Below are 14113 nucleotides of genomic sequence, written 5' to 3'. Positions count from 1 at the left end.
AATGGTCATTGGATAAACGTATGGATGATAATGGAATAGTTTAGGTTAGATGTGCTTCAGATTGGTTTCACAGGTCGGCGCAACATCGTGGGCCGAAGGGCCTGTACTGCGCTGTAATGTTCTATGTTCTATGTTCTATCAATTTATCAGGCCTCTGACACACTTCTTTTTAATTGTTTTTGGTTGCTAGATTTAGCTTTGTCCCAAACTAAACACTATCCATTTGCAACAATACAAGTTTGAAGTTAATGTAACAGATAGCGCATGCTAGCATCTACTGCAAATTGTCACACATGGTTAAAAATGCAAACCATTGTTAATATGTCTGTGTCATTTTATAGCTTCAGGTTTGATCTAGCCCATGAAAGGTGTAGATATGGCAGAGCAGTAGACGTTGTTTATTTGGATTTTAGTAAAGCCTTTGACAATGTTCTGCATGGTAGACTAATTAGTAAAGTGAGGTCACATAGGATTCAGGGTGATCTTGCCAATTGGATACATAATTGGCTTAACAGTCGGAGACAGAGAATAATGGTGGAGGGTTGCTTTTCGGACAGGAGGCCTGTGACCAGCAGTGTTCCACAGGGATTGGTTCTGGGTCTTTTGCTTGTCATTTATATAAATGATTTTGGATGAGTATAGAAGGCATGGTTAGTAAGTTTGCGGACGACACCAAAATTGGTGGCACAGTAGACAGTGAAGAAGGTTTTCCAAGATTACGAAGGGATCTTGATCAAAGGGGCAATGGGTTAAAAAATAGCAGATGGAGTTCAATCTGGATAAATGCGAGGTATTGCATTTTGGTACAACAAACAAGGAAAAGGCTTATACACTTAATGGTAGCATCTTGGGTAGTGTTATAGAACAGAGGAACCCAAGGGTGCAGGAACATAATTCTTTGAAGTTTGCGTCACATAAAGACCGGATGGTTAAGAAGGTGTTTGGCACGCTTGCCTTCATTGCTCAGTCCTTTGAGTATAGGAGTTGGGAATTTATGTTGAGGTTGTACAGCACATTTTGGGGATGCTTCTTCTGGAATACTGTGTCTAGTTCTGGTCACCCAGTTATAGGAAGGATATTACCAAACTGGAGAGGGTTCAGAAGAGGTTTATTAGGATGTTGCTGGGTATGGAAGGTTTGAGTTATAAAGGACGGCTGGATAGGCTGCGTCTTTTTTTCACTGGTGGGTAGGAGTTTGAGAGGCAACCTGATAGAAGTTTACAAACTAAAGAGAGGTATAGATAGAGTTAATGGTACTTGTCTTTTCCTTAGGATGGGGATTTCAAGACAAGGAGACACATTTTTAAGGTGACAGGAGATAGATTTTTAAAAAAAGAAATGAGGCAAATATTTTAGAGGGTGGTTCATGTGTGGAACGAACTTTCTGAGGAAGTGGTGGATGTGGGACAATTACAACATTTAAAAGACATTTGGATAAGTACATGAATAGAAAAGGTTTGGAGGGACATGGGCTAGGAGCAGGCAGGTAGGACTAGTTTAGTTTGGGATTATGTTTGGCATGGACTAGTTGAACCAAAGGGTCTGTTTCCATCCTCTATGACTCTTTATCCCTTTATATCTTATCCAGTAAATGTGGGGAAACAGAAATTTGTTTGACAAAATGTCGTGCGCAGTCAATGTAGAAACAACCTAAAACATGGTACCTAATAAAGAAGACTAGACCAGCAGCCACAAGTATGAAATAAAGCATTAAATACTTGCATGTCTTTTCATCAGTTGGCACCACGTTTTTAGGCACATATGTGCTTAGATGCCACTGATCCAATTACAACCCTCTCCCCTTCACTCTCAGGTGGCCTGCTGTATGAGACATGAGGCCTCTTTTCATTGTCTCATGAGTTTTGACACATTGATTAGGTTGGAACTTAATATTATTGCAGTTTCATCTCTTGCTCTCCGGAAGTTACCAAAAGGCAGAACTCAGAGTTCCCATAAGAAAAAGCAAGTGCTCTTAGAAGAAAGCTGAAGTATTTATGGCGCTTCCTTGTTCATATGGGAAAAGACCCCTTTTCACTAACATTGACAAATATCAGCATTTAATTCCCTGTAAAAGATCGTGATATTTTTGATTGTCCCAGAGGATTTCACAGCCAAATTATCTCTGAAGTGTAGTTACATGCAGCTACTATTTTAGTTGGCTGGGCAGGGCCTCAGGACAAAGTTCAAAATTCTGCTCTGAAAGCCTGGCTAAATTTTCCTTCCTGACCTCGGGGCTAATGAAGCTAATTATAGCATCTTGATTATTGTTGTGGGTGAGATCAGCTGGTTTTCAACCAAGAACTGGACTTTGCTCACCAGGGCCGCTATGATTTAAGCCATGAGTTTCCCTTGGACCACAAGTTCACGTAATGAATCATACAATGGTTACAGCCAGGAGGAGACTCCTAACACAGTTTAAAATTAGCCCATTTATGGAATGCTGGTTAATGCCTTTTAATCTGAGTATCAGTGTGACTGTTTCTACTGTTACAGCTGAGAGTAACTTCAGTTTAGTCATTGGCCATTTTTCATTTTTAATACGTTATAGACAATTAGTAATACTGCCGTTTATCAATTATGATACTACTTGTAGTCCTTAATGGGACCTTTTTGTTCAGTCAGTAGCAAAAAATAATAATTTCATTGATTTATAGCAGCAGTAGTAAAGGAGAATTGATTAGTTTTATAGTTAACCTTTTAAATATTGCTTAAAACGACACACTTTGACGAAACATTGTGACTTGCAGTCATCTGAATAATTCACAAGAAATAGCAATGTAAAGGAAAAATACACTTTTAACAGTACATGAGATGAGTAGCAACCTTTCCTTTCCATATTAAGGCACAATATCATTTCCACACCCTGAAAATCCTTGACTTATGAGCACAGCTTCAGGCATAAATGAGAGAATGACCCATTGATTCCTGCACCTTTTACAAATCTATGACTCAGAATCTATAATTTTTACAATGCTTATAAGGAACCTGACCTTCAACTTGAAATAACAGGGTGTGTTGCCTGATTTATATACTGTGGCAACAGACTGAGTAAACTCCCATCCCATGCATTTTGCATTAGGCTCCTAACCATGAAAGGAAAAAGTGACGCTGCATCGATTTATTAGTTTAATTGTTATCTGCTCATACAGTATTTGCCAGGTTTTTTTCGGATTCTTTTTTCATCATCGTTTACAGGAAATTTCTTTTGCTTTCCTTTTGTATCACTGCTGTATATCCCTCCAGACTTGGTTGCCTGTAACCATAAAGAAATTATACATACCTTCCTGGCCCTTCATAGCAAGGCTAGTGCCAGTTTACACCAGACCATAGAACTATAAAAATGATACAGCACAGAAGAAGGCCATTTGGCCTGTCTTGTCCATGCTAACCCAAAGACACCCAGATGCCCTTTCTAATCCCATCTTTTTGCACACAGCCCATAGCCCTGCAGTTACAACACTTAATGTGCAGATCTGGCTACTTTTTGAGGGTCTCTGCCTCTACCATCAACTCAGGAAATGAATTCCAGATACCCACCACCCTCTGTGTAAAAACACTTTTCCTCCCGTCCTCTCTAATCCTTCTGCCGTTTAGTTTGAATCTTTAACCCCTGGACAAAACTCTCTGCCAGGAGACAAAGGTTGCTCCTGTCTGTTCTCTCTACCCCTCACAATTTTGTATTCCTCAACCATGTCATTCCTCAGCCTTCTCTGTTCCAATGAAAGCGACCCCAACCTCTCCAATCTCTCGTCATAGCTACAGTTCTCCAGCCCTGGCAACATTCGAGTAAATCTCCTCTGCGTTATCTCCTGAACAATTTTGTCCTTTCCTGTAATATGGTGACCACAACTGCACACAATACTCCAGTTCTGTTCTCACCAGTGTCTTAAACAGTTTCATCATTATATCCCTGGTTTTGTTTTCTGTACCTCTGCCAAGGAAGGAAAGCATTCGATATGCTGCCTTTACAACTTTATCTACCTGTACTGCTATTTTTTAGTGACCTGTGCTCTTGCACGCCAAGAATTCTCACTTTATCTACCCCTCTCAGTATATTTCTGTTTTTTATGTATTCCCTTTTACTTTGCGACCTCACTTACTTATCAGAGTTGAATTCCATCTGCCACTTTCCTGCCCAGTCCACCAACCCATGTATTTCATTTTGGAGCTTACAGCTATCCTCCAAAACTTTCCCAATTGTTCCCCCCGCCCCCACGTTCAATCCATGTAAAGGTATCAAACAAACAGCCAGGGTCCCAATACCTAGCCCTGCAAAACACCACTTGAAACAGCCTTCTATTTATAAGGTCAGCCATCAGTCATTACCCTTTGTTGCCAACTTTGGATCCAACACAACATATTGCCCTGTATCCCATGGGCTTTTACATTTTTGACCAGTCTGTCATGTGGGACCTTGTCTACGTGGATTTTACTAAGGTATTTGACAACATCCACTGCAGAACTCTCATTGATTCTCCTTGTCACTTCCTTAAAGAATTCAATCACATAGTTAAGGCATGACCTTCCCTGTGCAAAGCTGATGCAATGTTAAATTAGAATCAGAATCTGATTGACACCTGACATTCAACACTCAGTGAGACCCTTGGTTTTGAGAAATGCCTCTGCTGGCTGGACAAACCTGCTTTCCAAAATTATCATGTGGTACTCTGTGAACTTGCACACTGCCACCATTTTAACAAGCCATTTCCATGAGCACTCTGAAATAAAATTAGGTCTGATGTTTTTGGATGTTTACACTAGATATTCAAGAACAAGACATTCTATGATCCAGAAATGCTCTTATCTGCCTCTCTCCTCAAGGAAAACACAGTGAGCCCCAGTGGTTGGACAGACATCCTCTGTTACTGTATTCTTACCTTGAGATTACCAGCATGTAAGTAGGTTCCTCCATCTCCACTAGGGAGTTGAACCAGATTGGGATGGGGCTTTTGCTACTAGGTAAAAATAGTATAATTTACACTAACCTGAAGCTGCATTGTCTCCAGCATTAATGTTAAGTGCTGAAGCATATCTGGCAAAATGCAGTACTGACTATGATGAATTGAACCAGTCTAGTTGTAACTATACAATTTCTAAACTGCAGAATGTTCAGAGAAAACTCCCTATTCACAATTCTATACAGATGGGATCCTTGACCAGGAGGAGGTATTGAACAAAGTCATAACTGACACTTAAATGAGAGTAGAAAATGAGTGTATCTTTGAGACTCCTTGAAATGTTCCCCCTTTTTCCAGCTGTCACATTGTCATTCACAACAGTTGAAAATTTTACAGCCATGTTGTCCATCCCACACCCTCTTTATTTAGTGCCTGTATAATTAAACAAGTTTCAAAATGACTCACTGTTACAGTTTTATGCTTGGATTTATAATAGGCTATTCACCTTGAAAATGGACGACACATTGCATGTACATTACAGCTACTGTGTCTCAGTAAATAATTGTTTTTAAAATTGATAGATTCTAGAGAGGAAAGCAACTAACAGACCTGTTCAATGTCTTTGTTTGGTTTGGTTAGAAGAATTTTGAAATGCAATTATAAAGAAATATTTTTAAGCAAGTTGGTTTTTAAAGTATTGAAAGTAACCTGCACTTTAAAATGTTTATAATTAAATTGAAGACGACCATTCATCCCCATTTAGTTTTAAAACTTGCTGTGAGATTTTATTTACACCATTTGTTTTAATATATTTTGGAGTATATTTATAACCCCTGAGATAACATGTATTCAAATTATCACAACAGGAATTTAAAATATCACTCAGAAGTACAATTCTTACAACAGTCGATATTTCTTTTTATTAAAATCAAATAAACACAGATTTTACAATGATTTGAGTCAATATTATAAAATTTTGTCAGTGTTTCCGTGTCAAGCACAGTGGTTCTTTACCTGTTGTTTTTTTAAATTTCTCATTCTCTTCTAGCATAACACAGTGCAGCGCAGTCACTTCCAAAATTACTATTGAAGAGGAGAGAGAGAACATTGGGGTACATTTTGAGTCTCGTTGAGTTTCCAGTGGATTGTGCCAAATCAATCTATTGCCCATCCATTGTGAAGGAGGCTCCCAAACTTTTAACAGGCCATGCTTCATTAACATGGTGCCACTTGATTCCCTGTTAGAAGGTTTGCTGGAATTGGCAATCCCTTAAAAGCTTTGGAGACAGAAGTTTGGGGGGTGGTAGGGATCTGCATGAAGGGGTCTCGGGGAGGAAAGGAATGTCCAGGATAGGAGACACCCGAACTTGTTGTGAGTACCAGGGAACCACTCTTACACCTTCAGTTCATCAAGCAAAGCCCAGACCATACCGTTTTTTGGAAGCCTTTCCTATCTTCCAGCAGGTTATGGCTGGTGCTCACCTGGTGGGAAAGCTGTCTGCTCGGGTTGGAGTTAAAATTACATTGGCACCTAATTGATTCCTGCATCGCTCTGTTCCAGGAAGGATTCTTTTGGTTTTGGCTGGAAGTCAAAGTAGAAGTCACAGCTGGCAGGATTATGATGGCTTTCTGGTGTAAATGGGCTCAGGCAGGCTTAAACACATTCATTTTCTGCTTTCCAACATGATTTTTAGTGCAGCTTTTATACAATCAGCATTGTAAGTTGTCCAGTGCTAGGCAGGGCAGCAATAATGCCAAATACATGTGGATCCATGTCAAGGACTAACTTCAATTAAACGTAGAAAAGGAGCAAAGAACATTAGCAAATAATGCAGGTTTTTTTTGAGTTGTTGATACTTTCTGCTCTCGAACTGTGCACCATGGTTTTAAAAAGTCTGACTAACCGCAAGAAGTGAAGGTTAGGACCTCATCTGGGACGTTACTTTTTGGTGATACCCGTTATAAAGTTAGCAATGGTGAACTTTGCTCCATGCCCACTGGCTCTGCTCTATGCAGCAGTCCTGGATGTAGGCTTATTAATATGTCCCATGCAGCAGAGTTATGTGCAGTGACGTTAGTCCGGCAGCAACAGAAAACTGATTTAAACTTGTTAAATGGGCAACAAATGCAGAAGGCTGGAGAAATTTAGCAGCATCTCTGGAGAGAAATACAGTAAATGTTTCAAGTCTGATATGACATGTCTTCAGAATGCAATGGACTAAATGGGCAATTGACAGCAAAGTTCCAGAGGCAATGTGATCTTGAAGGTGTCACACCAGCCCAACACTTTCAGAACCACAGTTAGTCAAATGAGATGGCTGTATGGTGGCAGGTCAGAGCAGCATGAAATCACAAAGCAGTCTGACCATGCAATGGTGCAAACACCATGTGGGCAGCCACAAGCAGAAGCTCACTACTGCCAAGAGCAGCTCCTGGGCACTGCCAACAGACAGCGTAAGCACAGATTATTATATGGGGAACTGCCCCCCACAGGACAGCCTGTGACTGCAGCTTTGTGCCATTGATTCCTGCCATACTGGGATGGTGGGATTGGATTTAAAGGAGGCCAGGCTAGGCCCCTCCCCGTGACACTGAAGCTCCAGGTTCCTGCAGGACTCCAGCCTCACCAGGGAAGCCATCACCATCAGGGAAATCACAACGGTGTCATCAATGTACCCCAAGGTAATCCCTTTAATACCTGTTTGGGCTGGTACCTGATGCCAGTCTGACCCCACCTTTACTGACACGCATTTCTTTAAATTCACCATCCTCCCATCTCCATGTGACTGACTGAGATTCTACCACATCTGGAAAACTTAGCCCCTAGTTTCACTCTATTGCTGACCAATTTTAATCTTTCCAAGTTTATTTGGATCAGTAAATTCATGACCACCATCGCTTCAGGCACAAAATCCCCATCGTGGCTTTATCAATCCTTCCAGTTTATCTTGCACCTCTACCTGTCCTAGAACCATTACAAAACTGGAGCCAAATACACCAGAATGTGTTTGCTGTGGTCTTTGGAAAGTGTCAAGTTACCTTTCTTTGTTTCATGCTTTCTAAATTCCATACAGGACAGCCTCGATTGTGATAGAGAAGTTCATCTTTATTAAATTATGTTTTCAGTCAAATGCATGCGGGTCGTAAAGTTAAAATGCAAATCTTCTATCATTCTCCAAGTTTGCTTCAATTATTTTAACTGGTTGATCATAGGCCGTCAAGACTCAGCGAATAATTAGTCAAAAGAAAACATGTCAGTAACCAAATTCAGCCTGTGCTTAAAAAATTGGTGATTAATGACATTATGAATGTTTTTTGGATTACATATTCAGCCTACTTGATCAGATTTTACTAGTCAAGCACAAAATTTGGGAGACCCATCCAGCATTTTGAATAATGCAGTATCTTTTTGCATCCACAGTTCCGAAAGCTGGTTTTTCTGAATCTGATGGAAGTGACAATTCAGGTAGGTAATTTCTAGATTTATGGGTCAAGCTAACAGAAATTGTTCTAGTTAAATTGTGCTTCCCTTGGATTTTTTTCTGGGACCTATTTTATGTTTTAACACAACCTGTAAGAAAGATGCATTGCAATCCAATATCATTGTGGACATTTTGTTTCACACCTCCAATCAGCTCTGAAGTAATGCAAGCAGATTTTTAAAGCTGGCCACTGTCAATTTATAAAGTAATAGAGAGAGACAGAGTCAAACAGCACAGAAACAGATCCGTCAGACCAACCAGGGCATGCCGACCATAATCTCAAACTGAACAAGTTCTACCTGCTTGCGTTTGGCCATATCCCTCCAAACATTTCCTATTCATGAATTTTAAACATTGTAATTGTACCTGTATCCACCACTTCCTCTAGAAGTTCATTCCACACATGAGCTATTCTCTGTTTTTAAAAAAAAATTTTGTTCTGCTCTGTTACTTCTGTTTCTCATGCTCCACCTGTTACTTCATGTTTGTTAGCTTCAAGATGACCGGAGGTCAAACTTCTATTTTTTTTTTAAAAAAACATTCACTGAGTTTAACCCAACTAAAATCCCGATGTCACTTTGCATGCCCTTTGCTGATTGGGAACATATTTTCGAGAAAAATGTGCTCCTTGAGCAAAGTCTAATAGAACAGCATGAATCCACTCGGCTGCCCAGGGTTCCAGTTTTGAAATGGGAACTGTGAGAATAACTTCCCAGGCAGGAAAATAATAAAAAAGAATTATACAGCAATATGTTTTAGAAGGAAAACATTGCGGCTCCACAAGGGTGTGTGTGATTGCAGGATATGTGCTGTCTTTTGAATATTAAGGTCAACTTGTTGTTTCGACTTTTGACAAAATATGTTGTTTATTTGTATAAAACATTAGAATTGTTAGAAAACAGCTATTTTATTAATATGAAAAGGGGAAGAAGACACTGGTGGGAGATAGTATAGCCTAACTGTAGCCGTTACATAGAATAGAGAATACATTAAAAGATAATGAGGGCCCTTTTTTTTCTAAACAAAAGGCACTGCGTTAATCATGGGCGACTTTTAATCTTCTAATGGATTGGGAAAATCGAATTGACAGAGATACTCACAAGGGGAGGCAATGGCTATGTAGTATTTTCACAAGACTATTAATCCAGAAACTCTGCTAATGATCTCAGGACCCAGGTTTGAATCCCACCACAGCAGATGATGGAATTTGAATCTGACAATGACCATGAAACCGTTGTTGATTGTCAGGTAAAACCTGTCTGGGTCATTAATGTCCTCACCTGGTCTGGCCTACATGTGATGCCAGACCCACAGCAATGTGGTTGACTCACAACCGTCCTCTGAAACGGCCTAGCAAGCCACTCAGCTGTATCAGTTGACTGCAGTTATTCAAGAAGACAGCTTGATACCACCTTCTCAAGGACAACTGGGGTTGGGCAATAAATGCTGACCAGCCAGCATGTCCCATGAATGAATTTTTTTTTAAAAATCTCGAATAAAAAGCTTCTCTTAGCAAACAGTGACCATGACATGCTTGAATTTAGCACTCGGTTTGAGAGTGAGTAACTTGGGTCAGAAACAACCACTAAACTTAAATAAGGGTTATTACATAGGAATGAAAGTAGAGTGGACTAGGAAAGGAGTTTAGCAGAAAAAATGGTTGATGAATGATGGCAGACGTTTTTAAAAAAAATAGTTCATGACTCACCGCGAAGATCTATCCTGGTGAGGAAAGAGTATTTTAGGAAGGGGAAATAAATCAATTCGTTAACCAGGGAATTAAAGGAAAAAATCAAATTGAAGAAAAAAGAATACAATGTGACAAAGATTGGTGGTAAATCAGAATATTGGGAAAGTTTTAAACACAAGCCAAAAAAAAGGGAGAAAGTAAGCTGAGAGCAAACTAGCAAGTAAGAAAGAGGACAGTAAGACCTTCTTTAAATATATAAAAAGGAAGAGAAAGGCAATGGTGACATAGCTTTTAGAGAATGCGGGTGGGAACAAATGATGGGGAGCCAAGAAATGAGTTGAACAAATACTATGTATTAGCCTACATGGTGGAGGATACCAAAAGCATTCCAAACATACTAAATACCGAAGGGGCTAATGAGAAGGAGAAAATAAACACAATAATTATCACTAGAGAGAAAGTACTAGGGAAACTAATGGTGTTAAAGTCCAACAAGCCTTCTGGACCTGATCAGTTCCATCCGAGGGTTTTAAAAGTAGTGAATGAACTGGTAGCAATCTTACAAAAAAAAATTAGAATTTGGAGAAGTCCCAGAGGACTGGAAAACTGCCAATATAACATCCTCCATTTATAAAGGGAGAGCGACAATATTATTGAAAAAATGTTACAATCTATTATAAAGTATATAATAGCAAAGCATTTAGAAAACCACAATATAATCAAGTAGAGTCAGTCTGACTTGATGAAGGGGAAATCATGCCGGACAAAATTATTAGTCTGAGGTGAACAAGCAGGGTTGATAAAGGGGAAGTAGTAGATTTTGGATTTGGATTTTCAAAAGATGTTTAACACGGTACCACACGAGGCTACTTAACATGATAAAACATTTGAACAAGGATATCAGAGATAGTAGGAACTGCCGATGCTGGAGAATCTGAGATAACAAGGTGTAGATCTGGATGAACACAACAGGCCAAGCAGCATCAGAGGAGCAGGAAGGCTGACGTTTCGGGCCTAGACCCTTCTTCAGAAATGGGGGAGGGGAAGGGGATTCTGAAATAAATAGAGGGAGAGGGGGAGGCGGATGGAGGATGGATAAAGGAGCAGATAGGTGGAGAGGAGGCGGATAGGTCAAGGAGGCGGGGATGGAGCCAGTAAAGGTGAGTGTAGGTGGGGAGTTGTGGTGGGGGTTGGTCAGTCAAGGGAAGATGGACAGGTCAAGGAGGCAGGATGAGGCTGGTAAGTAGGAGATGGGGGTGGGGGTTGAGGTGGGAGGAGGGGATAGGTGGGAGGAAGGATGGACAGGTCAGGGAGGCGGGGATGAGCTGGGCTGGTTTTGGGATGCGTTCGGGGGAGGGGAGATTTTGAAGCTTGTGAAGTCCACATTGATACCATTGGGCTGCAGGGTTCCCAAGCGAAATAGGAGTTGCTGTTCCTGCAACCTTCGGGTGGCATCATTGTGGCACTGGAGGAGGTTCAGGATGGACATGTCGTCCAAGGAGTGGTAGGAGGAGCTGAAGTGGTTCGCGACTGGGAGGTGCAGTCGTTTGTCATGAACCGAGCATAGGTATTCCACAAAGCGGTCCCCAAACCTCTGCTTGGTCTCCCCCGATGTCGAGGAGGCCACATCTGGAACAGTGGATACAGTATACCACATTAGCAGATGTGCAGGTGAACATTTGTCTGATGTGGAAAGTCTTCTTGGGGCCTGGGATGGGGGTGAGGGAGGAGGTATGGGGGCAGGTGTAGCACTTCCTGCGGTTGCAGGGAAAAGTGCCAGGGGTGGTGGGGCTGGAGGGGAGTGTGGAGCGGACAAGGGAGTCACGGAGAGAGCGTTCCCTCCAGAAAGCAGATAAGGGCGGGGAGGCAAAAATGTCCTTGGTAGTGGGGTCAGATTGCACCTCAAATGCTGCCTGACCTGCTGTGTTCCTACAGCTATACACTGCAGTGGTGAACATTCCTTTTTCAGACTGGAGAAAGGTGATGATGCCCAGGGGTCAGTTTTAGGATCATTATTGTTTGATCTGTACCACTGACCTAACCTTGGGTATCCAGGCTGGTGAGAAAGTGGACACATAGGAGATGAAGTTAATGCTGTAAGTTTGAGGGGAAGCCTTTATAAAATGAAGGATAACCATCATCTAAGGAGATGCAGGGACAGAAGGAAACAGATATATATGTGTAAAAAATAGTTGAGGATGACTGGGCAGGTGAAGAAAGTTGTTAAAAAGGCAGGTGTAAACTAGGTTGGATCAATAGAGGCATGGAGTTGAAAAGCAAGGAACAATTATACAACAACAACTTAGTCTGTACTGGACTATTGTGTCCAATTCTGGGTACTACACTTTAGGAAGGAAATGAAGGCTTTAACAAGGGTGCAGTAAAGAATAATGACAATGGATCCAGGGGTGTGAGAGTTTAGTTACATAATAAATTAAAGAAGCATGGGGTGGTTCTCCATAGAGAAGGTTGAGAGGAGATTTGATAGAGATGAAAATCTTGAGGGATTGGAGAGAGAAGACTGTTCCCATTAGCAGAAAGGTTGAAAACTGGAGAACCCTGTTGCGAGGTGATTGGCAAATGGCTTGACAGTGACTTAAGGTGAAATGTTTTGCCCAGTGAGTATTAAGGATCTGGAATGCACTGCCTTAGAGGGTGGTGGAGGCACATTCAATCACAGCTTTCAAAAGGGAATTGAACAGGAACCTGAAGAGAACATTTGGAGATCTGTGGGGAAAGAGTAGCAAAGTGGAACTAGATAGTGGGATTTTTGTTTTGTTTTAAAGAACTGGCGTAGATGTGATGGACAGATTGCCCTCTTCATGTGCTGTACAATCCTATGAGGCTCCTTTATCACTTGACTCAATCATCCCAAGAATGACCTGGCACCTAAAACCATCTTATTTTGAAATGTCGTCTGTTGCTGCCTTGGGAAATAAGGCAGCCGTTTGTGCACACTGGTTGGTTGAATGACCTTATCTCCACATCAAGGCTTAACAGGGAAAAATATCAACCAGGGTACCCAGGAGAATTCTCCACTTGTATGCAGACCATCTGAACCACAGAAGCAAGAAATTTGAACCTATTGTCTCTGAGTTAGACGTGAATATATTACAGTCAAACTAAAAGCAGATTTTAAGATCATAGTATGTGCTCTAATTTTAATTTACAGCAATAAATAGTCTTGTAGAGCTGTAAGTACCTCTTTCAAAATATACATTGAACAGGGAGGTGGCAGTCCTTTGTTGAAGTATTTATTGTTCTTCCGAGTCATGTGTTTACCCAGAGATGCTCCGGTACAAGGCCAAAGGTTTGAGGAGCGAGCAGAGCGAGATAATTTTTTTTACATGAAAGCAATTGAATTTATTTAGTTTGCTTGCTGCACCATAGGCTGACATGAGTTGGATGTCATATAAATTAACTATGGCAGTAAAACTCGCCTTGAACTTTGCCTCAAGCCCAAACAAGAGGATAAAAATGTTATAATGTTAAACCTGCAGTGGTTCGCTGTAGCCTTTTTCCTCTGGTTTAGTTTTGAGGCCAATTCATCAAGTCAAAGTTAATTAACCGAGACAGAGAAATTGGTGAGCAAGGGTGAGTGGTTGGTTGAGCAAGATTTTCCATACAGGTGGGGAAGGGCTAAGGAGTGATCTGCTGGATGTTGAGGATCAGGTACCGTTCCAAAATAAAATATTTCCACCCCTATTTGGTTGGACTGATACAAATGATGTTGTATTTATGGCATTTAGCATTGCTAGGACAATGCGCCAGACAAAGTAGTTGAATCTCTTGTCAAGAGGAAGAAGGAGGCTTATGTAGAGATGAGGCGTGAAGGCTCAGTTAGGGCGCTTGAGAGTTACAAGTTAGCCAGGAAGGACCTAAAGAGAGAGCTAAGAAGAGCCAGGAGGGGACATGAGAAGTCTTTAGCAGGTAGGATCAAGGAAAACCCTAAAGCTTTCTATAGGTATGTCAGGAATAAAAGAATGTCTAGAGTAAGATTGGGGCCGGTCAAGGACAGTAGTGGGAAGTTGTGCGTGGAGTCC

At 41.1% G+C, this 14113-nt stretch overlaps 1 protein-coding gene across 1 annotated transcript in view; it reads left to right on the top strand.

The window, feature by feature from the left end:
* Positions 1 to 14113, top strand: part of ca9 (carbonic anhydrase IX) — a 103340-nt gene that overhangs the window by 66401 nt on the left and 22826 nt on the right. The window contains exon 9 of the mRNA XM_048605280.1: positions 8320 to 8364. Coding sequence (XP_048461237.1) covers positions 8320 to 8364 — 45 coding nt within the window. The remainder of the gene's footprint in view (positions 1 to 8319; positions 8365 to 14113) is intronic.

This window comes from Rhincodon typus, chromosome 1 (genome assembly GCF_021869965.1).
Source record: "Rhincodon typus isolate 14 chromosome 1, sRhiTyp1.1, whole genome shotgun sequence".
Lineage (NCBI taxonomy): Eukaryota > Metazoa > Chordata > Chondrichthyes > Orectolobiformes > Rhincodontidae > Rhincodon > Rhincodon typus.
The sequence above is the reverse complement of the archived record's forward strand: the minus strand, read 5'-3'. Positions and strand labels throughout refer to the sequence as shown.